A 26,052-nucleotide genomic window follows, 5' to 3' on the forward strand; every position below is an offset into this window, starting at 1 on the left:
AAACCTATTCTATCCTTGCCAGTTTGGGGAAACTTGAAACTTCTCTCCAGCCCTCCTCCTCTCGCAGCTTTTCAGCACTCAATTCCTGCTGCCAACTAAGGTTAAAAAAAATCACTCAATTCATTATTAGCGACTTAAAATATACAAGACTTTGATAACGTGGGTTTAAAGAAATTTAAACTAGTGTCTGGACTCAATACAAAGCTAGCTTTCGGCTATCTTATTTGCATACATTTCTGAGCAGGAAGTAACACGCAAAACTTCTGGTGTTCATGGGAAAGGATCCTTTATTCTGATGGAGTGATTTTTTTTTTTTTTACCCCTTCTTTTATTTCTCCCTTGCCCCCTTCCCGGAAAGGGAATAGTCAAAAAGAATTGTTTCAACAGATCTCGCGGTGCTGTTCGAGATCCTGTGTTTTAAAAAAACAATTTAGAAATGATGTAAATGAGCCCGAGCCTTCCGGGGTTTGGGGCTGGGACTGCAGTGCTGGAAGCTCATTGAAAGCAGCCGCTGGTGGAGGCGGGGCTCTGGCCAGTTCTTTCCACCTTCCCCCACCCTCCCGGTCCAACCTCTGTTTGGCCGGTAGCTCGGTAGCTCGGTTCCAGCCGTTGCTGCAGCTGTTTCCCAGCCCTTTTCAAGACTCCGGTGACCGACCAGAAGCCCTTGTTTCCAGGATGGTGATCCATGTATATATTGCATCTTCTTCTGGCTCTACGGCGGTAAGGAGAGTGGGAGTCCACCTTTGTTGTTTTTCAACACACTAGTCCTCCTCTGCCCCAGAACCGTTAAATTGCAGAAGTTACACTGGAAGCTTCTCCTTAGAAGACGCAAGCATCGCCCACAATACCCCCCCCCCTCTTTCCTTTCTTCCTTTGTTGCGTCGATTTCATTTTTTAGCTTTTGTTTGCCTTGAGACGTTAGTGCCACATTTCGTTTCTAAAGGAGAAAGAAAACTACCAAGTTTAGAAGGTAACTGGTATAGGTACTTCACAGTTAGGTGAAGTCAGATAAAATAAAAAACAAGTGGCTTTCAGGCTTTTTAGAGTGAGACATTTAACAAATGCTCTAAGTACCGAGTTCAGGGGAAGTAGTGCATTTCTGTAAAGGATGAGGGTACTGATGGGAAGGGAGGGGAAGACTCCTGAGGTGCTGAACTACTGGAATTATTGTGAAACCACTGGAATGGAATTATTTTGAGAGCGTGCAGGTGGGGTATATAATTAAAAAAAAAACAGGAGAAAGTCAGGGACAATGATACAAATGTCTTTTTACCCCTTCCTCCTCCTATTTCTCCTCCTTCTCCTCCTTCTTTTTCTTCTTGGAGTGTGAGGGCGGTTTTTTTTTTCCTTTTAATTTAATGTAGTATGAGATATGCCCACTCCCTTACTCACATGGCACTTACTTTGAGTTTTTCTTTTTCTTTGAAAGATTTTGCTTCTAAAACCCACTCCTTCAAGACTGTTAAAAACTGGGGAAAGAACTTGTGGCAGCTGAGTTGCTGCCTCTTGGAGGACTGGGTTTTCTTCCTTGACTCGTTTGCCAATTGTTAACTTAGAATACCAGTTTTTAGCAGCTCTGAGGAGCATTGGGTAAACTGGGAAAGCTGAATGCGTATTCCTGTTAACTGAAAGAGCCTCTGTTCCAGCAACTCCAGAAGGAAAAATAAAGGCCAGCAGTGGCAGGAACAGATGTGTGGGCTCAGGAATTGGAGTGTGGAAAACTCCTCTAGCTTTAGAGTGCCAGAAGTCCTGGGTTGTTGGGTTGCTCCTATTTACATTTAGTAGGATTTGGAATAGAACTGTAGACTATAGGAAATCACCAGAACCTTGAACCTTGAACTTTGTCTTTTGCCAACATGTGTGGGTGTGTTTAGACTGTTTCAAAATATAAGAAAACCTACTCTTAAAGTTATTTGAATGTTTTGTTTGAAAAAAATATTATTTCCTTTGGACTTCACTTTAGAAGCATCTTGTCTTCCACACCTAACATTCTGATATTTCAAATTAAAGCATGGGTTACTGAATATCAATCTATTAAAACAACTGCATTTTCAAAAACTAGCTTAATACTATTGGTTAATCCTTATTAGATTGAACCTCTCAATCACTTAGGTTTTTGTTGTTGTTTTTGTTTGTTTTGTTTCCTGAGGGCATGCAGTTTCAATACTGGTATTTGTTCTTTGCTTTCTTTCTCTTTTCTTTCTCTTCTAGAAGTAAACTGAAGGAGAAACTGCTTTAAGAATTTCATCAAGTAATAGAGTCACACACACCCCTCTTTGTTAAGACATAAAATTTCTAAATCCCCCAGAAGGGATTAAGAGTTTTATTAGATTATTCAAATGACAGATATTTATGGTGTTTGTCCTTTGTTTCTACTGTTTCTTCATGGATAATTAAGGGTTTGTCCACTGTTATACTAATTACATTTTTAATGAAAATATCAAAATGAATGATTTTTATTATGCTCTTGCAATTTTTAAAAAACAAGCCTAAAATAGTACGACGAATATCTTTAAGGAGAACTCCTTTATATGAATGGAGTAGTGGCTATTTACTTGAGAAAGGAAATTTCATTTTGCAGTACTGAAATTTCCCTTTAAGATAGCAAAAAAGGGGGCTGGGGATTTAGCTCAGTGGTAGAGCGCTTACCTAGGAAGCTCAAGGCCCTGGGTTCGGTCCCCAGCTCCGAAAAAAAAGAACCAAAAAAAAAAAAAAAGATAGCAAAAAAGCATTATCCTTTTAACAAACGATTTAGAAATTTTGGGGCAAGTGTTCTCTTGGAATCTAAAAAAATTGAAAGATACATACGTGTAAGTTATTATGTGTCTAATGAGTGTTTTAAGTGTTTGACTTTGACTTGATAATATGTATGTATTGAATGGTTTGCCTGCAGATGCATGCTATGTGAATTCCCAATGCCCATGGAGACCACAAGAGGGTGTTGTGTCGGTCTGTGGAGCTAGAGTTACAGATGGTTATGAGCCACCATGAAGATGCTGGGGACTGAACCCAGGTTTTTTGCAAGAGCAATAAGTGTTCTTGTGTATTGAGCTCTGTTTTCCTGACTATTACAAAAATCAGAATTTTAGGTGGTTAGTTGTTCTATAACTGATCTAGAACAGCAACAATAAGCAATATTATATTTACAGCCCAAGACTCCTTATATTTTTCAGTTTCTCAGTCTGATTTAAAAAAAAAAAACTTTTAAAATGTGTTCTCATTTCTGCCCTAATACATAGGAATAGTGCTTGTTTCTCCAGGTTAGATATACAATCTAATGGATTAGACTTTCCAGTGGATTCTATTTTCGTTTTTCTCAAGACAGGGTTTCTCTATGTATCCATGATTGTCATAGAATTCACTGTAGACCTGGCTGGCCTTGAACTCAGAGATCCACCTGCCTCTGCCTCCTAAGTGCTGGGATTCAAGGTATGCCACTGCCATCTACCTGCAGTGGATTCTTGATAAGTAACTCCTGTGAGAATAGCAGATAGAAATGCTTAAGTTGTCTCAGGTACTGTCTTACATTTAATTCACAGTGAAGCCATGACTATGTTTCTTTCAGAAAAGGAGATGCAGATATAGAGAGGTTAAGCAACTTCCCCAGTGTAGCACTGCACCGAAGTGCCAGAGTTTTAGTGCAGGGAAAGCTGCTTGAGTTCAAACGTGCATAGCCATAAAAAAAAGTACATGACAGTGATGCAGAACAGCCAGCAGGCATGAAGACGTAAATGGGAACATGACCTTAGATGTTTAGAGAATGAGTAAGTCCTGCAGGTTTAAAAGAATTGACTGGGCATGCCCATAAGTGGGAATAGCAAAATGGGGAGCTAGCATGTAGGAGGGATGCTGTGTCTATAAATGAATCTAAGTAAGTGGCTTATGTGGCTTATTCACTCAAGAATAGGAGGGTAGAGACGCTTAGGAAAGGCAACACTGAAAAATTTTAGGCGAAGCTATGGTAATTGAGGTTTTAATGTTTCTCTTGGTGGGAACCATCTAGCAAGGATTCAGTTTCCAATTGTTCACAGAGAGTGAATTCTCTGTGTTCCTATTTTATTTCTTACCACATTGTAGTCCAACTTAACATTTGTTCCTAATTTTTTGAGACAAGAACTCATCGCCTAAGTTAGACTCAAACTCAGTGACCCTCCTAGTGCCTTCCAAATGTCGGAACTGCTATAGATTTGTGCCACCACATATGACTTTCTATTGCCTTGTCTGTTTAGACTTGTTTGTGCCCACTATTGATGTGATGTTATGTAGTAGTGTGTGTCTCGATTTAGAAAGCAACGCCTTGTAAATTTGTATTTAGAAGAAAATGGTGTATTAAACACAATATCTACATAACTTAACAAATTGCAGTAATTTTTAATAAACAAAAAACCAGCATCAACCTTTCGTTGAAATTATTAGACTGATGAAAGATTGGGAAAGTTTTAGTTGGATTAGGAGAATTTTGCCTGTCTTCTTTTTTGCAGATCCATATTGATCCATTTTATGTCCTCTATGCATGTATTTTGTGGGCATTAGTGAAGAATCTTGTAGGGTATAGTGTATAGGAGGTTTCTCTGCATTTACGGGGTAGTATATGCAATGATTTCTCTTTCGTTTTTTATTTCTCTTATAACTACTAAAAACAAAGCTAGTTTTACGGTGGATTCCATGATAGTACTCACTCACAAGTAATACAAACAAGGGAGTGAACTGAATACTCTCGATCAAGTCACAACTTCCTAGTCACACTATTTTCATCATTTGGAATTTGTATGTAGAGCAGGAAGGCATTTTCTCTGTCATGTGGTTCTTCAGTAATTTTATGTTAGGTGACCGAGTTCTTTGCTGTTCTGTCCTGGCATATATAAATTGAACCCTGGCTTGAAACATGCTTTTGAGCACGTCATAACTGCCAAGCTTTGTTGGAATGGTATTATATAAAGTTATTCATAAACTAGTTAGAAGATCAAACTCAGAAACCACCGAATGAATAGGCATACTTTTCAGAACCCCAAGCTGTAGAGAATGACAACTTTCAAGTGCCAAGTGCAAAGACTGAATGAAGAAGAATCAGTACCTTCAGTTCTGTAACCAGTACTTGAAAGCTGAATTCCCTGTAATAGTAGTAAAGCCACTGAAATAATTTAGCCCTTCTTATAAAGGCTTAGGAAATATATTTCCTATCCAAGTACTAATCAGATCCCATTCTGCTTAGCTTTGGAGATCACATGAGATAGTGTGTGTTCAAGGTTGTATGGCCATAGACAGGAAACATCTCAATGGTAGTGGCTCTCATGACCTGAAAGTGTTTACAAATTTTTTTTTTTTTTCGGAGCTGGGGACCGAACCCAGGGCCTTACGCTTCCTAGGCAAGCGCTCTACCACTGAGCTAAATCCCCAACCCCTAGTGTTTACAAATTTAATAGCTATTCTACAGCAGAATGTATTATGAAACGTAAACACCATAACCTTATAGAAGAAAAGAATGTGAATTTATCTTTAACATAAAGTCTCATTATTCTGTTGAAAGAAAATAATATCCTTAACAACTTTTCTCCCAGAATGCTCTGTGTTAAAGATCAAACACTTCTCAGGCTAAATGTTCTAATTCTTTGTGTCTATTCTCAGGTGTGTTTTTTTTTTTAAATGCATTGCACAATTAACTATGTATTTTTAAATATATATATTTATTCTTCGAGAAGTTTACATTTGCATATGATGTATTTGTTCATATCCTTGTCCCCTTAACTCCTCCTCGATCTTACCCTCATGATTCCAAATGTCTTGTCCTTTTTTAAAAAATATGATAATCTATCAAGTCAAATTTTGATACGCTCTTATACGAATTAGTGTGGGCCTTCCACTGGAGCATGGTAAACCTATTGGGAAGAATATCTTTAAAGGAAATTGACTCTCCCTCTACCAGCAGCCATCAACTATCCATAGTCCCTCAGCTAGAGGTAGGGACAGATGGGCTCTGCTCCCATCCATGTTACAATATTGATTGGCTTGGGCTTGTGCAAGCAACCCCAGCTGCTGACAACTATGTGTCTTTATTGAATATGTTTTACTTTAACTGGATTATCAAGGGTTAATTTTATGTTGTGTTTTATTGATAAAGTTAAATAGATTAGAGGCGATCTGTTCACTTCAATTCTACTTTGCTACCTAGGTAGAGACCTTTTAAAATTACAATTTAATTAATTCTTCCTATCTAGACCAAGATGAAACAAACATACTTTTAGACAAAAAGCGCAGATCTTTTATGACAACTGCTTTTGTTAGCATGAGAGACAAAGGTGACATTTAACACTTGGGCAGTCCAGCAGAGTTTTAAACAGAGGAATTGTTTTCTAGCCCACTGCTTATGTTCTGCATATATGGCTTCGGAAAAGGGCTGTAGACTTGCAGAACATAATAAAAATTCAAATAAAAGTTTAAAAATACCACGACAAATTCAAACTCTGTGCATTTAAGTGTTCAGGACTAGCTGGGTTTTTGTTTTTCTTGCTCTACCTTCTCCTTAGCGTGGCTGCTTACCATTTGGTTGCAGTAGTAACAAACTGGCATCACACATTCCAGGCACTGTGCCTAGTGCTTTCCGTATATTATCCCGTTTAACTCTTAAAGTACGGGAAGTGCTGTTACTAGATCCATTTCTGTGTTTGGAGAGATTCAAAGTGAGATTCACAAGAGATATTTGCTGTATATTGATCAGGACCAAAGAGCTAGAATTGGCAGAGTTGGGACTACAAAGAATATAGGGACTTTGGAACCTTTAGTGCATTGTTATTTGAATACCCTCTATGTGTAGATATGCATAGAAATTACATCTCTAGCCCATTACAATTTTGATTTATGATTACAAGGATAATTATCTTTGGGGCCAGCCTGGTCTACAGAGTGAGTTCCAGGCCTCAGGGTTACACAGAGAAACAGCACTAGCTTTGTCCTTTACACTTATTATGCTTGCATGCATGCACACATAGACTTTACCAGGGTCACATTCTAAGTAGTCTCAAAAAAAAGGAAGAAAGAAAGTAGGGAGTGCGGGGTAGTTCAATGAGTAAACATGGTAATGTTAAAGGCCTGAGCTTGAGTGGTAGGGGAAGAAAGCGAACTTCTGAAAGCTGTTCTCCAAACATTCACCTTGAGATGCCTGCATTCATACGTACACATCACATATATGCACATTTTCACATCCCAGTGAAAAATCCCACTTGGGTGATCCTCTTATTCTGTAAGTAAGTGTGTTCTCATCTACAACCTTGATTTAAGAATAGGGTGGGAGGGAGATGAGGGCAAAGAAGGGAAACTAGGTAAAAAGAGTAAGGCCAGCACTAGCTCTGTCCTTTACAACTCAATATGCTTGTGTGTGTGCACACATAGGCTTTACCAGGATCACATTTTAAGTACTCTTTACCCCTTTTTGTAGCAGCTTGTGCAGCATATTCAACTTCAATGATTTTGATTCTCTATTTTTTTAAAAAAATATATATATACACATTTTTTTTTGCTCAGTGTGGCTGTGCAAACTGATAATTGTAGCACTCTGGAGTTGGAGGTACAAGTATATTAAGTTTGAGGCCAGACTAGGCTCCATGGTCAGACTGTGTGTCAAAAAAAAAAAAGGGGGGCAAAGAAAAGGAAAAAAATTTTAAAAAAGAAAACAAAACATACCCATCCAACCCCTAATTACAGGAACAACAACAAAACCCTGTATTTTGTGGCTATACCCTACCATGGTAAAAAAAGAAAGGTAGATTTTTATGAGTCTATGATTAAATTGGACAGCAGTATATTTATAATTTATAAAGTCTGACTTTGGATTCTTGTCTTTGAATTATATTCTTTGATTTAGCTCTTTTGGAAATAAGAGCCCATGACAGAGTTGGGCTAGAGCCAAACATTTCTGCTTGGGAGATTTCCAACAATGAGTCAAGACTAATTAAACTTCAGTTCTAAGCAGTAGAGAATATCCATCTCAGGTAACAACTACTGTGAGACAATTTGGTCTGTTTATGTTGCCATCACCTCTCATACAGTTGTTTCATTGTAAGTGTGACTCATTTCTCCCTGTTATAATTTTAACAGTATTTATTTAGTCAAAGTTGTAGGGATTAGGAAACCATCATCTCCAGTATAACATTTGAAAGTTGGTTTAGAAGGAAGACACGGGTAGATAACCACTTATTGTTTAAAAAATGATAAAGTAACTTGCTTTAATTTCAAGCCCAAATAATTAGTCAGCTTTAGCTGACAGCACTATGAAAAAAAAAGCTGGTGGTACAGCTCAGTGGTACAGTGCTTGCCTGGAAGGGCTGAAGCATTGGGATTGAAGCAGGGCAAATAAAAAATAAAAAAATAAAAAAGTCTAGAAAGTAATTTTATAAGCTGCCTTGCTGTCTTTCATAGAGTACTTAAAATATACCTGGCAGAGTAGCCACAACTTTATATGTAATTTGTCATTTAGCACCCTTAGTTCAGAAATGACAATTTTGACCAGCCACACCAGGGCTTTTTGTTTGAGGTCACTGGGTAGCAGTAGCCGTCCTGGAACTCACACTATATAGACCAGGCTGGCATTGAGCTCCCAGAGAGTCATCTGTTTCTGCCTTTCACAGACTGGGATTAAAGGCATGTGCCTTGATGTCTCGACCCCATTATTTCTTTTACACACACACACACACACACACACACACACACACACACACACACACACACACACACGAGTGCTCTATCTGCATGCAAGATGAGGGCATCAGATCATATTATAGATGGTTGTGAGCCACCCTGTGTTTGCTGGGAATTGAACTCAGAACCTCTGGAAGTCAGTGGTTTTAACTGCTGAGCCACACCACCAGCCCCTTCGCCCCCATCTTTAAGAAACAAAAACAAGCTAAAAAAAGTATAGCAAGGTCATATAACTAGGAAACAGTGTCCCAGATTTGTCAGATCAGAAGCCATTGGGTTTAACCTCTAGATTAGTCCACCTACAGATTTGATGCTTACTCACTGTACTTCTCTGAACTTAAAAGTCACTCCAATATTTCTTTTCTGCTGGTCTTGAAAAAAATCACGAAAACATTTCATAACTAATTGGCTTACAACAATATCAGGGGCAATTAGTTCTAAGGGTCTATTGTGTCAAGTAGAGAAGTTAGAATTCTTCAGAGCAGAAAAACAAAGTAATGATCTCTCAAGACTGATAGTGATAAGTAGAATATAAAACATGTACCTTAGGTTAATATTATAAACTCACCTTGTATTAGGTGTCCTAACAGCAGCAAGAGAAACCAATCTGATTTTAGAATTATTTTAAGGGTGAGGGGCATTATTGTTTATTTGGCATGAGTAGACTACTGCAGTTTTCTGTTATTCTCACTACCAGATTATGAGCTAAAATGAAGGGTACCATGGAAGAAAGCTTCTATAAATGTTAGAAGGAATTCATTTTTGAAATTTATTGAATCTGAGCTCATTTTTTTAAGAAACTTACATATAACTGGCCTTTTTGTATTAGCTAAAACTTTTGAGTTTCTAAAAACAGAGACGAACGTTTTCTAATGAGTTTCGTTTTTTTTTTCTTATATCTTTTTTTTTTATTAACTTGAGTATTTCTTATATACATTTCGAGTGTTATTCCCTTTCCCGGTTTCCGGGCAAAAATCCCCCTCCCCCCTCCCCCCTCCCCTTCCTTATGGGTATTCCCCTCCCAACCCTCCCCCCATTGCTGCCCTCCCCCCATAGTCTAGTTCACTGGGGGTTCAGTCTTAGCAGGACCCCGGGCTTCTCCTTCCACTGGTGCTCTTACTAGGATATTCATCGTTTTAAAAATTAAGTGTAAGGAGGTTAAATTAAAAATTTCCAGCAATTTTGAGGAGGCAAAGATGCTGGTGGTGTGAGTTTACCAAATAATAAGACAGGCACTTGTTAAGGTTGAAGTGGGGTAAGGAAGGAGTGTGGCAAGAGGAAGAATAAGGCCAAACACACTTGAATTCATGTGACATCATTTTTAAAAGGATGTTGAAAGACATAGATGAAAAGAATATGAAGAAATAGTGATAGTGTATTAGTTATTGTCTAGGCATAAGGAATTGTGATTTAATTTGGAAGTTGGAATTGAAGAACGGATTTTATCCAGTACATTTTTGTGAATACCATTTCTGTTTGTAGTTTACATTGTATTATACTATTAGATGCTTATATAAGGGGTTTATATTTACTGTATACATTACATTGCACTGTTAAATCTTTAGGTATGGCAAGTTTAAGAGAAGAATGTGTATCACATTGGGATTCAATCTGACTCTTCCAAAAAAATACAATAAAAGAATGTGATCATTAAACTTCATACCCCAAGGGATCCTAACATTACTCAACTGTCAGAGACTCGAGTGAGAGGCCTGCCCTGCTAGCAATATTGCATTTGTCTACTTTAAAGCTGGTGTTTCTATATTTTGTGAAAACCCGAAGAAACATAAGCTTGGCTATAATTTATGCCTAGATGGTCAAGTACATTTAGTATAAATCAATATTTAATAAATTTTGAAAATCATTCATTTATAGAAATAGATTTTTCATCTATTATTGGGCAGGGAGTTAAGAATTTTTCTTAAGGTTCATTTAAGCAAAGTAATTGATGAAAATCATTCATTTACAGAGATAGATTTTTCCATCTATTATTGGGCAAGGAGTTCTTAAGAGTTTTGCTTTAAGGTTAATTTATGCAAAATAATTCATAAGCATAGTACTTACAGCATAGAGAGCATATCTGAATAGCAGCTATTGGAAAAAATGCAATACTATAGCTTGTAAAAGCAAAACCTAAGAGATTCATGTAAAGTAAGCTAATTGGTCTCCTTGGATTCTTCAAACCTGGATTGCTCTGAAAACAGAAGTAAAAGTTCTTAGAAAATCTCTTACTATGCAAAGTGACTGGGACTGCGCCCATACTTGAGAAAAGGATTATCATTTTCTTCATTTCCTTTCATTTTATGGGTGTGGGTGTTTTGCCTCCATGTATGCCTGTGTAGCATGTGTATACAATGCCCACAGAGACAGAAGAGGACATCAGATCCTCTGGAACCAGGGTTACAGATGGTTGTTAGTTGCTGGATGCTGGAAAGCAAAATTGGTCTTTTGTAAGAGCAAAACACACTCTCAACCACTGAGTCTATCAACAAGGGCTACCATTGATTGTCACAAGATTTTTTATAAATATTTGAAATTGGAATGCTAGTCTTTCTTGTTTGTTTTCATTTTTGTTTTATGACAGAGTCTCCCAAAGTCCCCAGGCTGGCCTTTCTATGTAACTGAGGCTGAGAGTGACCTTGAACCAATGATCATTGAATGTGAAAGCATATAATAAAAGGACAGGTGGCATATATATATATATATATTATTAAATGTGTTTTTCTAAAAACCTTCTCAGGTTGTAGAAATTCCCTTTGTCGTAGTAATGGCTTCAAACCCTAGAAGAAACATCCCTATGTCTAACAGCAAATTTTGAGGCTAGGTTAGTGTTTTTATTTCTTAGATGAATTCTATTGATGGCCTGCTAAGTATTAGAACGAGGTTGGAGGGCTCTATTTTAGAACTATTTTAGAATGAAACAAAGGGCCATGAATAATATCCATCTACTTTCTCTCCTTCTTATTATCTAGAGTATAATTAAAATGGAGTAGGACTCTAAACATTAGCAGACGCTTCAGTAGATGTCATGGTGCAATTCAAATGCAAATAGGCAACCAATTGGAAATTTGTGGTTGGTATTCAGAAACATATGATTAGAGTTGAGAAGAGATGATGGATAGAAGCTTAAAGAGTGTAGGAGCCGTTCACATGGTTTTATTTGAAGCTGTGTGTGGAAAAGAGAGAATGAAGAGGAAGGAATTACAAAATGAGAAGAGGGCTGAGGATAAGGGTGTACAATCTTGGTGAAAGTTCACACATAGGAGATTGTGAAAGGAACAGGCAAAGGAGGAAGATTCATTAAGAAAGAAAAGAGGGGGGTTGGGGATTTAGCTCAGTGGTAGAGCGCTTGCCTAGAATGGAAGCTAGGATAGAGGCCAGTGTTGAGGGAGCGTTGTTTGGTAGTGCCGTATAAGCCTTGTGAAAATTGATGAAACACCATTGAATTTAAAAGGAGGAAATTATTACTGATCTTGGACATAGTTTCAGTAACATACTTTGCAATAACTTGATTGAAAAGGCATAAGGAATAGAATACACATAGAAGAAGAGATATATATTGTCTAGTTTTGTAATAGTGTGATAAAAGGAAAGGCTATCTAATAGTACCTAGTGAGTAACAGGTTAGTTAGGAATATACAGTGAGACCCCCTTTGAAGTAACAACAGAAACAATAATAAATAAATATCCTTACTAACCAAAGTTTCATGTTAAATATATATTGACCACGCAGAGAGTTCTTTTATTTTAACTGACCAGATGTGCATTGTTTTTGTAAGAGGAGAAACAGGAAGTCACAATTCAGAAAGTATTGAATGGCTGGATACTTTCCACTACCCTTATTTGCCAAACCAACTAAAAACATGGCTCTTTAGAATACACTAGTTTGCTGGCAGCATTTATCTAGTATAAGCAAAGGCCTGGATTTGATTCCAAGCATTGAAATAAAAAAGTACTTGTGTCTGTATGTGTTTTATACTTTACTCTTTTCTAAGAGATGGATTATTTTAGTTATAAGAAAGTGCAACTAATGTAATGGGTTTTTTTCAGTCAAATCATTTAAAATTATTTTCATTCTTAATGCTAATGGAGCCTTTTGAAGGCTGCCTAATATAGTGTTGTGAGATCAGTAAATTGATGCTTCTAAAACCTTAAGATTCATGGGCTGACTTGGATTCTTATGAAGGGAATTCAAAGAAGATAAAGAGATAAAAGCAATCATTTGGGATTCCATAATAACAAAATGGTTACACTCTAGATTTGAGAGTTTATAGAGCTTTGGCTCTAAACTTCTACATGGAACTAACTTGATAACATTTGAATATATGCAAAACTATATAGACAGCTCAAAGTCACGAATGAAGAACCTTGCAAAATGTGGACATTTTGAATAGATGTAGCTAGATTACGTTCCATCAGTTCTCAGTCTATGATTTATTTGTGCTGTGGATTTTTTTCCTTGCATGCTCTAATTCACACATTCATTCAGAAAACATTTATGCCAATCATAGATTACAGACTTTATTTCTCAAGGCCGGAGAAAGGACGTGGAATAAATGAAATGTCTCTCAGACTCTTGTGTGACTCAGAATGAAAAAGTATGTGGTTTTGTCATTTTAGGGGACTAAGTTACAAGGTCTGCAAGTAAATAAGAAGAATCTTTGAGGTGTTCACTGGCCGAGATGCTTTTGGGGTGTCTCTGCTGGTACATTGTTAAACTCTCACAGAAGTTAGTGTCTTCAACAGATGTTCAAATGCATTTTTGTTTATTTTCCAGTCACAACTCCTTGAATAGTTATTCTAAAGCAGTGATAATTTATTATTTCAATTCAACTTTTACCCAGTTCTTTGCCATTTTCCTGGAAGGGTGTGGGAATTAGACCTTAAGTAAAATGTTATTTCAGTTTTATTTTTCCTGCACTTGAACATGCACCAGAGGCACGATTGAGGTCAGTTCTCATTAAAGTCAAGTGTAGCTGTGATGACAAGCTGAAAGATTGGTATTTTTTTCTGCTGAACTGTTCCTATCAGTTATTTTGGAATTCCAGAGTAAAACACTAAAACATTCTTTTATTGTCTGACCAATCCTACCCAGGCTTATCTAGATTCCCTTTACCTTGTGATCAGCCTGGCCTGGACAGTTTGTATGAATAATTATGCCTTACAAAAATTTGATGTGCATTCAATAAGTACTTAAAAAGGCCTAACTCCCCTAGGCTAGTCTCATGTTTCCCTCTTTCTCTCGCCTTTCTTGAGCTTTTCTAAAGCTTCTAGGCTTCCTGAGTTTTTGGTTGGAATTTTAGTTCAGGTTTTATATACCAGTTTGCTTCACAATTTATATCACTGCTAAACTGGATAAGGGTTATATCCTGCACTAGAGTTTACAACATGGGGTTATTATTCAGTATGCTAGTCTTTGGCCGACCGTAGGACAGGGGGGGAAAAGGTAAATGCTGAAATAATTAGTATGCTTTTTTATGTTTCTACCAAATAATAGGAAAAATACATAATTTTAGTTCTTTCCCTTCTCAACATATTTCTAGCTCAGCTTAATGCACTGATTCAACTCGGAGAGAAAAATTGTTGCATTATCCTTGGGAGTTAATATGTGTCTGAAACCAGGTTTTCTGGTAGATGAGTTTCCTCTTACAACCACAGCTGCTCCTTTTCAAGTATCAATTGTTTTTTTTTTAATAGTACTGCTTTTGGTAGACTAAAGGGACATTATGTAAGTAGAAGCATCATATATTGAAAGCAATTTCTTTTTTTTTTTGTAACTATATGATAGAATGTTTGGTGTCTACTGGATTAAAATCTGCTTATATTCTTTTCTATTTTTATAACTATCAAACTGAAAGCAGAATTTTAGAAGCATCTATCTAGGTGAGGTCATAGACAGGCATCCAACCCATCCATGTAAGGACTGCTTGGGAGCTGGCCCAGAAAAATTATGATCAATTTTCTGTTAGGAAACTCTCCAGAGAAGGAAACATACACTCTCCCGTGGTGTTACCCTGGAGTACTACTCTATGTTCACTCTTTCTCTAGACTCCAGGAGTATGATGTGGAAATCTGGGTGACAAGTGAAAGACAGATCTCCCTGGGAGATCTGAGATCTGAGAGATCAGATTTTTGAAATCAGAAACATAGGAAGTAAAGGACTGTGTATGATATAAACATTCACCTAGTATTAATTGAATATGTTTTCTCTCAAGTGTCCACTAGAATAATATGCCAAGCCTTTTAAAAATTATTTTGGAAAGAGCCTGTAGCTTTTATTTTGAGAAAGTTAAAAATAAATCCCATGATTTTTATTTCTTTCCTTCTGCTTTTCTTTTTCCAGGAAGCATTATGGGTATCGCCCATGCCTGTCAATCAGTACATTATGGGGTCATATTATAAGATGACATTACCATTGCCACATGGTGTTTATTTCATGAGGCTTGCAACTTGCTGGATTTGCATAAATTTCAAGATAGACATTTTAAACCTTTTAAACGTGTAGGCCTTTAAAGCTCAAGCACTGGCCAGAGCTGAATGGCAGTACTAATGAAGAAAATTACAGGACAAGACCGACTTAAAACTCAATGCAATGCCTTTAAAAGGTTCAATTGCTAGGAAAGGAACCGTGGTAAAATTTTGAACTAAACTGTTTCAGTTGTAGAGAAAAATACCTGCCTGAGGACCCTGAACTCCAGGTGGTGACTTTTTAAGGTAGTTAAATGATACTTTGCTAGCAGTCTTTCCTCTCATCATGCCCCACTCAACCAGGAGCCACCAGTTGAGACTGAGAAAGGAAGGAGCTTAGAGAGAGCTTTAGCCCTTGTAATGACCATTCTTGAGGAAATAAAAGACCTTAAACTTGCATCCTGGGGAATGCATAGACTTGTTTTTTTTAAAATGAGTAATAGTAACTACTTTGAATTTTGTTGAAAGAAGGAAAAATTTCACTAGCACCACAATAATTGGTTAAAATTGTTAGCTGAAGAAAATGTCTTTCCTCTTCTACATAAATGAAAAATTTGCCTATGTTTTTAGTCATTGTAGATGTGGCTTCACAAGATTTTCAGTTACTTGTTTTGTTTGAAAATACTATTATTAGCACAGAAGAGAGAGGCCTGTTATTTGTTTACCATTGTAAGTGAATTATTCTCTTGAGGAATGAGTCTGAGTCTCCCTCCCCCTCCCCTCCTTCCACCTCCCTTCTTCTCCCTCCCTCCTTCTTTCCCTTTGCTCCCTCTCCTTCTATCCTCCCTTCTTCCTTCCTTTTCTATCCTCTTTATTCTTCTGACTCTTAACTATGGCTCTTTTTGGTAAGAATTCTTTGTAAGAATGTACAGTGTAAGTGATCCCAGTGGCAATCCTACAGACAGATGGCAGGGAATGGAAGAAAGTTTGAAGCCAGCCCACTTTGCATAGCTGAATTCCAGTACATCCACAGCTACCTAGTGAGATTGTCTAAACACCAAACAAATACTATTTAAGATATCAAAAGAGTACTGGATATGTTCCAGAGTACTTTTTTTTTTTTTTGGAAGCTCCAAATTCATTCCCCGCCAGTGCTTGAATGAAAGGAAAAAATAAGAATGCACATTGATTTGTAGTTAGTTGTATGTGACGTTTGATTCAGAGTTTGTATTCTAAAGGAATTATACTTTAGGAAAGAAAAATACTACTAAAGTAATTATACAGAGTCATAAAAGTGAAGAGGGCAAGAGAAGGAAGGGGGGATGGAAGGAGAGGGAATGAGGGGAGGAAAGAAGGAGGGAGGGAGAGAGGGAGGAGAAGAGGGAGAGAAGGAAGGATGGAGAGAATATTGGAACTCCAGAACACAAGCTACTATGTCACAATGCTTTATTTTATTTTATTTTTTTTATTAACTTGAGTATTTCTTATTTACATTTCGAATGTTATTCCCTTTCCCAGTTTCCGGGCAAACATCCCCCTAATCCCTCCTCCTCCCCTTCTTTATGGGTATTCCCCTCCCCATCCTCCCCCCATTGCTGCCCTCCCCCCAACAATCACGTTCACTGGGGGTTCAGTCTTAGCAGGACCAAGGGCTTCCCCTTCCAATGGTGCTCTTACTAGGCTATTCATTGCTACCTATGAGGTCAGAGTCCAGGGTCAGTCCATGCATAGCCTTTGGGTAGTGGCTTAGTCCCTGGAAGCTCTGGTTGGTTGGCATTGTTGTTCATATGGGGTCTCAAGCCCCTTCAAGCTCTTCCAGTTCTTTCTCTGATTCCTTCAACGGGGGTCCTATTCTCAGTTCAGTGGTTTGCTGCTGGCATTCGCCTCTGTGTTTGCTGTATTCTGGCTGTGTCTCTCAGGAGCGATCTACATCCGGCTCCTGTCGGCCTGCACTTCTTTGCTTCATCCATCTTGTCTAATTGGGTGGCTGTATATGTATGGGCCACATGTGGGGCAGGCTCTGAATGGGTGTTCCTTCTGCCTCTATTTTAATCTTTGCCTCTCTATTCCGTGCCAAGGGTATTCTTGTTCCCCTTTTAAAGAAGGAGTGAAGCTTTCACATTTTGATCATCCGTCTTGAGTTTCATGTGTTCTATGCATCTAGGGTAATTCAAGCATTTGGGCTAATAGCCACTTATCAATGAGTCACAATGCCTTTGACAGTGGCACTTCCAAATCTTTGTTTTCTGGTAAGGGATACTATGCTATTGAAGATGTGCTACATGTTTTTCATTGTTCGTCCAATTTTTATGTTTTCTTTTAAATCCTCTATTTCTCTTGAATATGTTAGCTTAATATTTCATTTCTACAATATAAAACATATTCTCTTGTTCAGTATTTTTCATCTACTTTAGGCACATCTGTGGTAAGTCTCACTGGAGACTATCTTTAAATTATTTTTAAAGATTTGACTTTCTACTGTACATGTCCCAAATATGAAAACATAATTTTCCTAAGCTACGGATGGATATGTATGTATATGCTCACACAGAAATAAGGTATCTTGAGTTGGTAGAGCACATGTTAAACTAAGACTTCTTTTCACAATTTGGAACTTACTGAGTAACAATTATGAGGCTCAGCAATTTAAACTTGCCAGTTAATCTGCTTACCATTGCAATCTGAGGTAAATATAGGTTGTCTTTTATTAGAAACTTAACTTCTAATATTAACTCCCATATCTCACAGCATATCGGTCTGTCCGTCCGTCCATCTGTCTGTATTTGTCTATCTATCCACATATATGTGATTTACAGAGTGAAATACAAGTTAAGCTATCTTCAAAAAGTAGTCTGAGAGAAATTCAAGGAGAATCATTGTTGATAAGAAGGTGCTAATGAAGGATGGGTGTATGAACTTTTGGAGTAGGTAATGTAAATACCTTGTTCCACTGAGATTATTTTAGGGCTATTATTTATTTTTAAAGAGTTTTATACATAAACATAATAGGTTTACAGATCTATACCCCATTCTCTTCTTTCCACTTCTTCCTCTGTCTCCCACTATCACTTTTCCCTCTTAACTTCATTATTTTTTTTAACCAGTGAATCCACTTAGAGCTGCTTGTGCATATCTGTGTTCAGAACCAAAGCTCAGCTAAGATGTACGTTGTAGCATAGATACATGCTAGCAGAAAAGCCTTGGATTCACTAAGCATTGGACAAATTGGCAATACTTTTAAAGAAAGGAGTCCATGGAGAAACCAGGCAGTGATGTTACTGCTTCTTCTAGGATATTCTTGATTTCAAGCTGACTCTAGTGCCAGGTATGATAGTCCATGACTGTAATCCCAAAGCATGGGATGCTGAGGCAGGAAGATGGCTTCCAAGTGTGAGGACAGTTTGGGGTACCGATTGAAACTCTGCAAAGGGGAAAAACTGACTCAACTTCAGTAGTTCAAATAACAGCCAAATGGATTATATAGAAAGTTTAGAAAATCTAGCTCCCATCTCAACTGTATGCATGCATACATACCTACATACACATGAAACTGTTATTTCTTTCAGTATCATGTCATTCAGACTATCTCCAGTACCATTTCTAGTAATATTATACAATCAAAACTAAGGTGATCATAATAATTATACATGACATTTTAACCAAAAGTATATGCTATTTTATTTTGTATTATCAACTTGGTTATGACTCAGGTCAAGGCCTCAAAAAGAAGAATGCTAGACCTTAACTTCAGTGTGAGAAGTAAATACATTTTTATCTGTAGAATTTCTTTTTAAAAAAACTTGTAACATTTTTCTTTATTTATTCTCCGTGCACATACACACATGTATATGCTCATGTGCGTGTGTTATGATGTACATGTAGGGATCAGAGTACAACTTGATGGAGTCAGTCTTTGTCATTTCACTGTATGGCCCCAAGGATCACACTGAGCCATTTCCCTGGCCTGGACTTTCATTTTAAAATTAAACCTTTATTAGAGATCTAAATTCACCTCAGGTTTCTTTTCGATATTCTTTGTGGGGAAAAAAGTAGATTTGTGAAAGTCAGGATGACTTCTACTGCTGTAATAGTTTCCTTTTAAAGTGATGTGTAGATTTATTTTGATATTTCTAAATGTGAGAAGGATATGGCTTATGACTATTAGCCACCATTTCATAACACTTCCATTGCTGAAAACGATGGACTGAATCACAACTCAGTTGAGGCTTGAGTGAAGCTTTTTCTGCGTTGTTTTCCTTGGCCATCCATTCTACCCAGATTTCATTTATTAACAAAAAATACTTTAAGTGTCTCCAGAGAACTCCATGGATTAAATATATTTTACACTCTAGTTGGGTTGTGTCTAAAGCTTTCTATGTTATTCATCTTTCCTGTGATAGTTCTTCCTTACAAACTTGTAAAGTTTCTGATGTTAATCTTACTCTCCATTGTGTTTTCAGACTACCACACTGTGCCCAGTCATTGGCAAGTACATAATGAATATACCTTTATGGAATTTGAATGCATGAATGAATGCATGCATGAATAAAGTGATTTATTTTCATCAGTAATATAGGTGAAATTGTGGAGTTGATGTGGTAATTGTTCAGCTTTCTTTTACCTATTAACATAAATATATTCAACTGAATAACTATGCTCACTCACGTACTAAAATCACCTTAGGTGCTGTCAGTGGAAACACTGCACTAAAGGCACTGTTTGATCCAGACATCTGGGCATATTAATTTTGCATAATCACAAATTTTTCTCACTTCTCTGTTTTTGCAAGTGCATTTTCATCCACTCATTCCAGAATCCTTGGTCTTATGCATTGTTAACCTTTCTTCTCTAATATCTCTTTATCAATGCAATTCTCTTTACTTTTACTCTTTTACCATTTTTGTCTATTTTTCTTTATTAGATTAGCTATTTTTGTTTTTCTATCAGTTATTAAATCAGTATTTATGCACTATATTTATCAGTGGAGCACTAGTCTAACTGTTGGACAGATCAATGTCAGGTAACCTTCAGGAGGAAGTTTTGTCGCTAGGAGGTATTAATACTAATACTAATACTACTAATACTAGTACTAATACTACTAGGAGGTACTAATCAGGCGATGAATTTTGAGTTTGTTCTTGCCCCCCTCCTTCCTCTTTATGGCTTGAGGATAGCACAAGGAAAGAGAACTGTTTCTCCAGGGTTTTGGTCTGTACTCACTTCTGTTCCTACTTGTTATAGAGGTCAGAGCTGGTATCGCCTCCTACCTCAGTCTGCCTGGTGAGGAGGCATCCTCATTTCTTTCTGAGGGCAAGGGCTATGCTTAAGGTGATCATGGATCAGTGGCGACATGGAGGCTGACAAACAGGACAGGTTCTCCTTGTTGGTGTCCTGGAGGACGATCTGGCTGTGGATCTCGTTTTGGTTGGTTGGCTATCTGAATCCCGATAGCCTATCCCAGACCTCATTTCCTGGCTGTGGTCTCCATGGCCACATGGCGATTTGAGTGAGTTTTGAATAATGTGAGCCAGGTGGTGGTGGCCCTCTTGCTCACAATTGCTGCCATTGCCCTCATATATCACCATCTGCTTTGCCATGGTTTCCGTAGAAACTGCCCCCCTTACCCTGATACTGTAGTGGACCTCCATAGTGTCTGAGGGGATCTTCTAGTTTCAGGTGATGATAACCTCCTCTGAGGCCCTGGCTGAGACCTTTGATCTTGGCTAGTAAGCACAACAGAACAATTTGGGAGAAGAAAACCTGAGCCCAGAAAGGTGATAGCTTGAGTCTCTGCAGAAAAGTGAGGAAGTACAAGCCTCCCAGGAAACAGGCCACTAGAGGAAGACAGAACAGACATTTGAAGCAGACTACATTGGTGCTTATGGTCTATGAATTTCAAAAGAGGGACTAATCCTATTGTCAGTTAATTTTCTCATGGCTAATCAGTAAACCTGTAAAAATGAAACTATAAAAATGAGATAAGTAGTATCAGGTATCATTAGTCACTGTCTTGGAAATTTTTTCCAGTGCCCATGTGTTCGAGATGTTGCCCCAGTCCAATGGCTTATGCTCTAAGATCAAGAATCGATAAATGGGATCTCATAAAACTGCAAAGCTTCTGTAAGGCAAAGGACACTGTGGTTAGGACAAAACAGCAACCAACAGATTAGGAAAAGATCTTTACCAATCCTACAACAGATAGAGGGCTTATATCCAAAATATATAAAGAACTCAAGAAGTTAGACCACAGGGAGACAAATAACCCTATTAAAAAATGGGGTTCAGAACTAAACAAAGAATTCACAGCTGAGGAATGCCAAATGGCTGAGAAACACCTAAAGAAATGTTCAACATCTTTAGTCATAAGGGAAATGCAAATCAAAACAACCCTGAGATTTCACCTCACACCAGTGAGAATGGCTAAGATCAAAAACTCAGGTGATAGCAAATGCTGGCGAGGATGTGGAGAAAGAGGAACACTCCTCCATTGTTTGGTGGGATTGCAGACTGGTACAACCATTCTGGAAATCAGTCTGGAGGTTCCTCATAAAATTGGACATTGAACTACCTGAGGACCCAGCTATACCTCTCTTGGGCATATACCCAAAAGATGCCCCAACATATAAAAAAGACACGTGCTCCACTATGTTCATCGCAGCCTTATTTATAATAGCCAGAAGCTGGAAAGAACCCAGATGCCCTTCAACAGAGGAATGGATACAGAAAATGTGGTACATCTACACAATGGAATATTACTCAGCTATCAAAAACAATGACTTTATGAAATTCATAGACAAATGGTTGGAACTGGAAAATATCATCCTGAGTGAGCTAACCCAATCACAGAATAACACACATGGTATGCACTCATTGATAAGTGGCTATTAGCCCAAATGCTTGAATTACCCTAGATGTACAGAACACATGAAACTCAAGACGGATGATCAAAATGTGAAAGCTTCACTCCTTCTTTAAAAGGGGAACAAGAATACCCTTGGCACGGAATAGAGAGGCAAAGATTAAAACAGACACAGAAGGAACACCCATTCAGAGCCTGCCCCACATGTGACTGATACATATACAGCCACCCAATAGACAAGATGGATGAAGCAAAGAAGTGCAGGCTGACAGGAGCCGGATGTAGATCTCTCTTGAGAGACATAGCCAGAATACAGCAAATACAGAGGTGAATGCCAGCAGCAAAGCACTGAACTGAGAACAGGACCCCCATTGAAGGAATCAGAGAAAGGACTGGAAGAGCTTGAAGGGGCTTGAGACCCCATATGAACAACAATGCCAACCAACCAGAGCTTCCAGGGACTAAGCCACTACCCAAAGGCTATGCATGGACTGACCCTGGACTCTGACCTCATAGGTAGCAATGAATAGCCTAGTAAGAGCACCAGTGGAAGGGGAAGCCCTTGGTCCTGCTAAGACTGAACCCCCAGTGAATGTGACTGTTGGGGGGAGGGCGGTAATGGGGGAAGGATGGGGAGGGGAACACCCATAAAGAAGGGGAGGGGGAGGGTTGGGGGGATGTTGGCCCGGAAACCAGGAAAGGGAATAACATTTGAAATGTAAATAAGAATTACTCAAGTTAATAAAAAAAGAAAAGGTCACTGTCTTGGAAAAGATGTTCTTTGGTATTTGTTGGTGAATTATTTAACTCTTGTGATGATGTTCCTGCCTTAATAGATTGAGCAATGTTTGTGTAAACTTGGAAATATTGCATTTGTTAAGTCTGATTCTAGATGGAAAGAATCTTACCGGTGAAATGGACCTATAGTGCACTCCATTAAACATCTTATTTAGAGTATACAAGTTTATAGCTCTGAATTGTCTTGTTTTTGATACAGGGTTATATTTTGTAGTCTAGGCTGACCTGGAACTTACTGTGGAGCCCTGGATGACCTCAAACAGACAAGAAGCCTGTGTTAGCTTTCCAAGTGCTGGGATTACAAGGCATGAGTACCACCTCACCTGGCAATTTGTAGCCCTTTCAACTTTATTTTCTCTAATATATGCACAAAATTATTCAGAAAGGAAAGTTTCCCCACTGTTAGATAAGCCAGTGATTAAAAAGATTTAAAACTAAGCCAAAATGTCTTTTGAACTTCTACCTCGTGTTGTGGAATTTTCCATTCTGAGGTCTGAAACATGACATTAGAACCCTTCACCTACGACCCTGTCATGTCTCCCTGAAATTTGTGTGTGCATGTATATGCTTGTGTGTGTGTGTGTGTGTGTGTGTGTGTGTGTGTGTGAGAGAGAGAGAGAGAGAGAGAGAGAGAGAGAGGGAGAGAGAGAGAGAGAGAGAGAGAGAGAGAATGAGAAAGAGAATATATGTGGGGGGGTGTGTACAAATGCATGCATGCATTTTTGCATGCTAAGTGTGGCATGTGTATGTATATGTGCATGCATGTAGAAGCTGGAGGCCAGCCTTAGTGTTGTTTCTACTCTTACTATTTATTTTTTGAGACAGGGTCTGTCATTGGGACCTGGGCTTTTTGATTATGTCAGGATGGCTGGCCAGGGATTTGCTTGTCTTCTTCCACATCAGCACTGGGATTACAATCTATTGTGCTTGTCGTTTCCTATCAATCCTGGGGAATTGCACTTTATCCTCATGTTTCTTCAGGAAAACACTTTACCAATTGAGCTGTATCCCCAGCACTCAGTGTCCTGGAAACAGTATTTGATTATCTGCCTGCTGATATGGTGCATGTGTTTTATATCCACTCTTATGGGTGCCTTGTTCGAATTTATATTCCTTCAGAATTTATTTGGAGATTCCTACAAGAGAACTGCAGTTACTCGTAGATTCATGACAAAGAACAGTTCTTCTCTGTCATGGGTGTCCTTGTTGACCAGTCTACAGAGTCTGGAGGCTTGTGCAAGAGTGATGAAGGACAAAGGGTCCACCTTAGCCAGCAGTGCAGCTAGATTAATCCTGACAATGATTGGGGTGGCAGAAGTTGTGAACAAATTGTCCTCATAGTCAAGATTTTAATTCCTGGATGTAACTCTAAATGTAGTTTCAGTCACTCTCTTAAAATGCTTTAGTCACCTGTATGTGGTTCTCTCTCTCTCTCTCTCTCTCTCTCTCTCTCTCTCTCTCTCTCTCTCTCTCTCCCCCCTCCCTCCCTCCCTCCCTCCCTCCCTCCTTCCCTCCCCCCCTCCCTTCCTCCTTCCATTTCCCCCAACTCTCTCTCAAAAACACATACATAGAGACAAGGGCTATGCTGAAAACTTAAATAAGGAATCGCACATATATTGAGAGAGATGTACAGAGAAATATTTCATAATAAATAAGTGCCTATTAAGGTAAATGGTGTTCTTGGAGTTTTCCTTATGACAGACAAACTAATGGCAATGGTATACAGAGTAAATGCTATATTGCAGTTAAGAGTTTTGCCTGTGCAAGACCTGCACAGGTTCTAGACAATGAGCCCAGTAATGATAGGGAAAAGTGGACATGAGGATTCCACCTCTAGCCAACTAGTTACCTGCAGTTGATAGCTGCTAGAAAAGTAAAACTAAGTTATTGTCATTAGAGTGTCACTGCATATGTCAACCACACTCTAGGGCATATCCTATGCCCAGGATTCCCAGGAGTAGTTAGCCAACACAAAAGAAACCCGGTGTACTTTCTATTTTGTTAGATGGATGTAGAACGTTGGATGGGCTGGAAGATAGGAAGGATCAGTTTGGGGAAAGTAAAACATGATCAAAATATATTCTTTGAACAGTTGTTTCAGATAAAAGTGGTGCTTGTGATTAGTTAAGTAGAAAAATTATTTTCATATGTCTCATTTTTCCCTTTAGAATATTTTTATTTATTTGAAACTTCATACAGATACACAGTTTATCTTGATCACATCCATCCTAAATTCCCCTTCTTTTTCCCATTGGACCCTCAAATATATTTTCCTTCCACCTTCATTTTCTTGTCTGTAAACAATTCACTCAGTTCAGTTAGTACTGCGTGTACTTCTAGAACTATTGGCTTTACCCACCAGGCTAGGAGCTATATAAGAAGAATCTTTAAAAAACTCCAGGCTCCTACTCGAAGCAGTGGTCAGTTACCAATAGCTCTTCAGCATTGGGTAGACCATCAACGCACCTGTATCATTCATGGTTGAATGTTGATTGGCTTGAACTTGTACAGGTCTTCTGCAGGTAATTGCAATTGCTATTAGTTCACGAGTGCTATGGTCCTTTCATATCCAGAAGATAGCATTTTACCGAATTCCTCTAAATCCTCAAGTTCTTATATTCTATGCAGTCTTAGGTGATGTTTTCTGAGCTGCTTTTAGCAGGGCTGGGGAGGTGATATAAATAATTTATTTAGAGATGAGCTCTCAATAGTAATTATGCCTTACACTAGACAGTTATAAATCTTTGCAGCGACTGCTGTCCACTGCAAAAAGAAGAGATTGAGAGTAGGAATTATGTATGGCTATAAACATAAAATGTTTAGAAGGCAGTTTGATAACGTCCATTAAGCAAAACAAGAGCAGTGGGTTCCCCTTAGGGCCTGTGACTTTCCTTAGCCATGGGCTTCTGATTATATTTGAAGAGACCTGAGCTCCTTCCTAAGGAGCAGACCTCAAAACCAGTCAGAAAGCTATTACTTAACTAGGAGTACTGGTGCTGGTATCACACCAGGAAGTAACCATACCTTGTATAGTAGCTTGCTAGTGTAGCATGCAGATTCCATTGGAAAACACAATTGATAACTTTTGTCCCACAGTGGCCCCACACATTGCTTTATGGTACTATGAAAGCTACTCAGCAGAGAGGATGTTTCCAGGAAAGCTCCAGCTTGATCTCTGTATGTCTTGGAGCCAGAGTGTGTGTTGTCTTTAGCAGTAGGATTTTACTATCTAGTTTTAGTGGGTAACTAAGAACAAGGGTAATAGCTGTGTTGCTTTGGGAGCCTCTAGGGCATCA

The 26,052-nt window shown here is 38.4% G+C and overlaps 1 protein-coding gene across 1 annotated transcript in view; it reads left to right on the forward strand.

Moving 5' to 3' along the window:
- Positions 1–552: 552 nt before the first annotated feature.
- Positions 553–26,052, forward strand: part of Sh3bgrl (SH3 domain binding glutamate rich protein like) — a 98,525-nt gene continuing 73,025 nt past the window's right edge. Inside the window, 1 exon segment of the mRNA NM_001173339.1 lies at positions 553–720. Within this exon segment, the coding sequence (NP_001166810.1) occupies positions 676–720 (45 nt within the window). The 5' untranslated portion in view covers positions 553–675.

This window comes from Rattus norvegicus, chromosome X (assembly GCF_021556685.1).
Source record: "Rattus norvegicus strain SHRSP/BbbUtx chromosome X, alternate assembly SHRSP_T2T, whole genome shotgun sequence".
NCBI classification, from domain to species: Eukaryota; Metazoa; Chordata; class Mammalia; order Rodentia; family Muridae; genus Rattus; species Rattus norvegicus.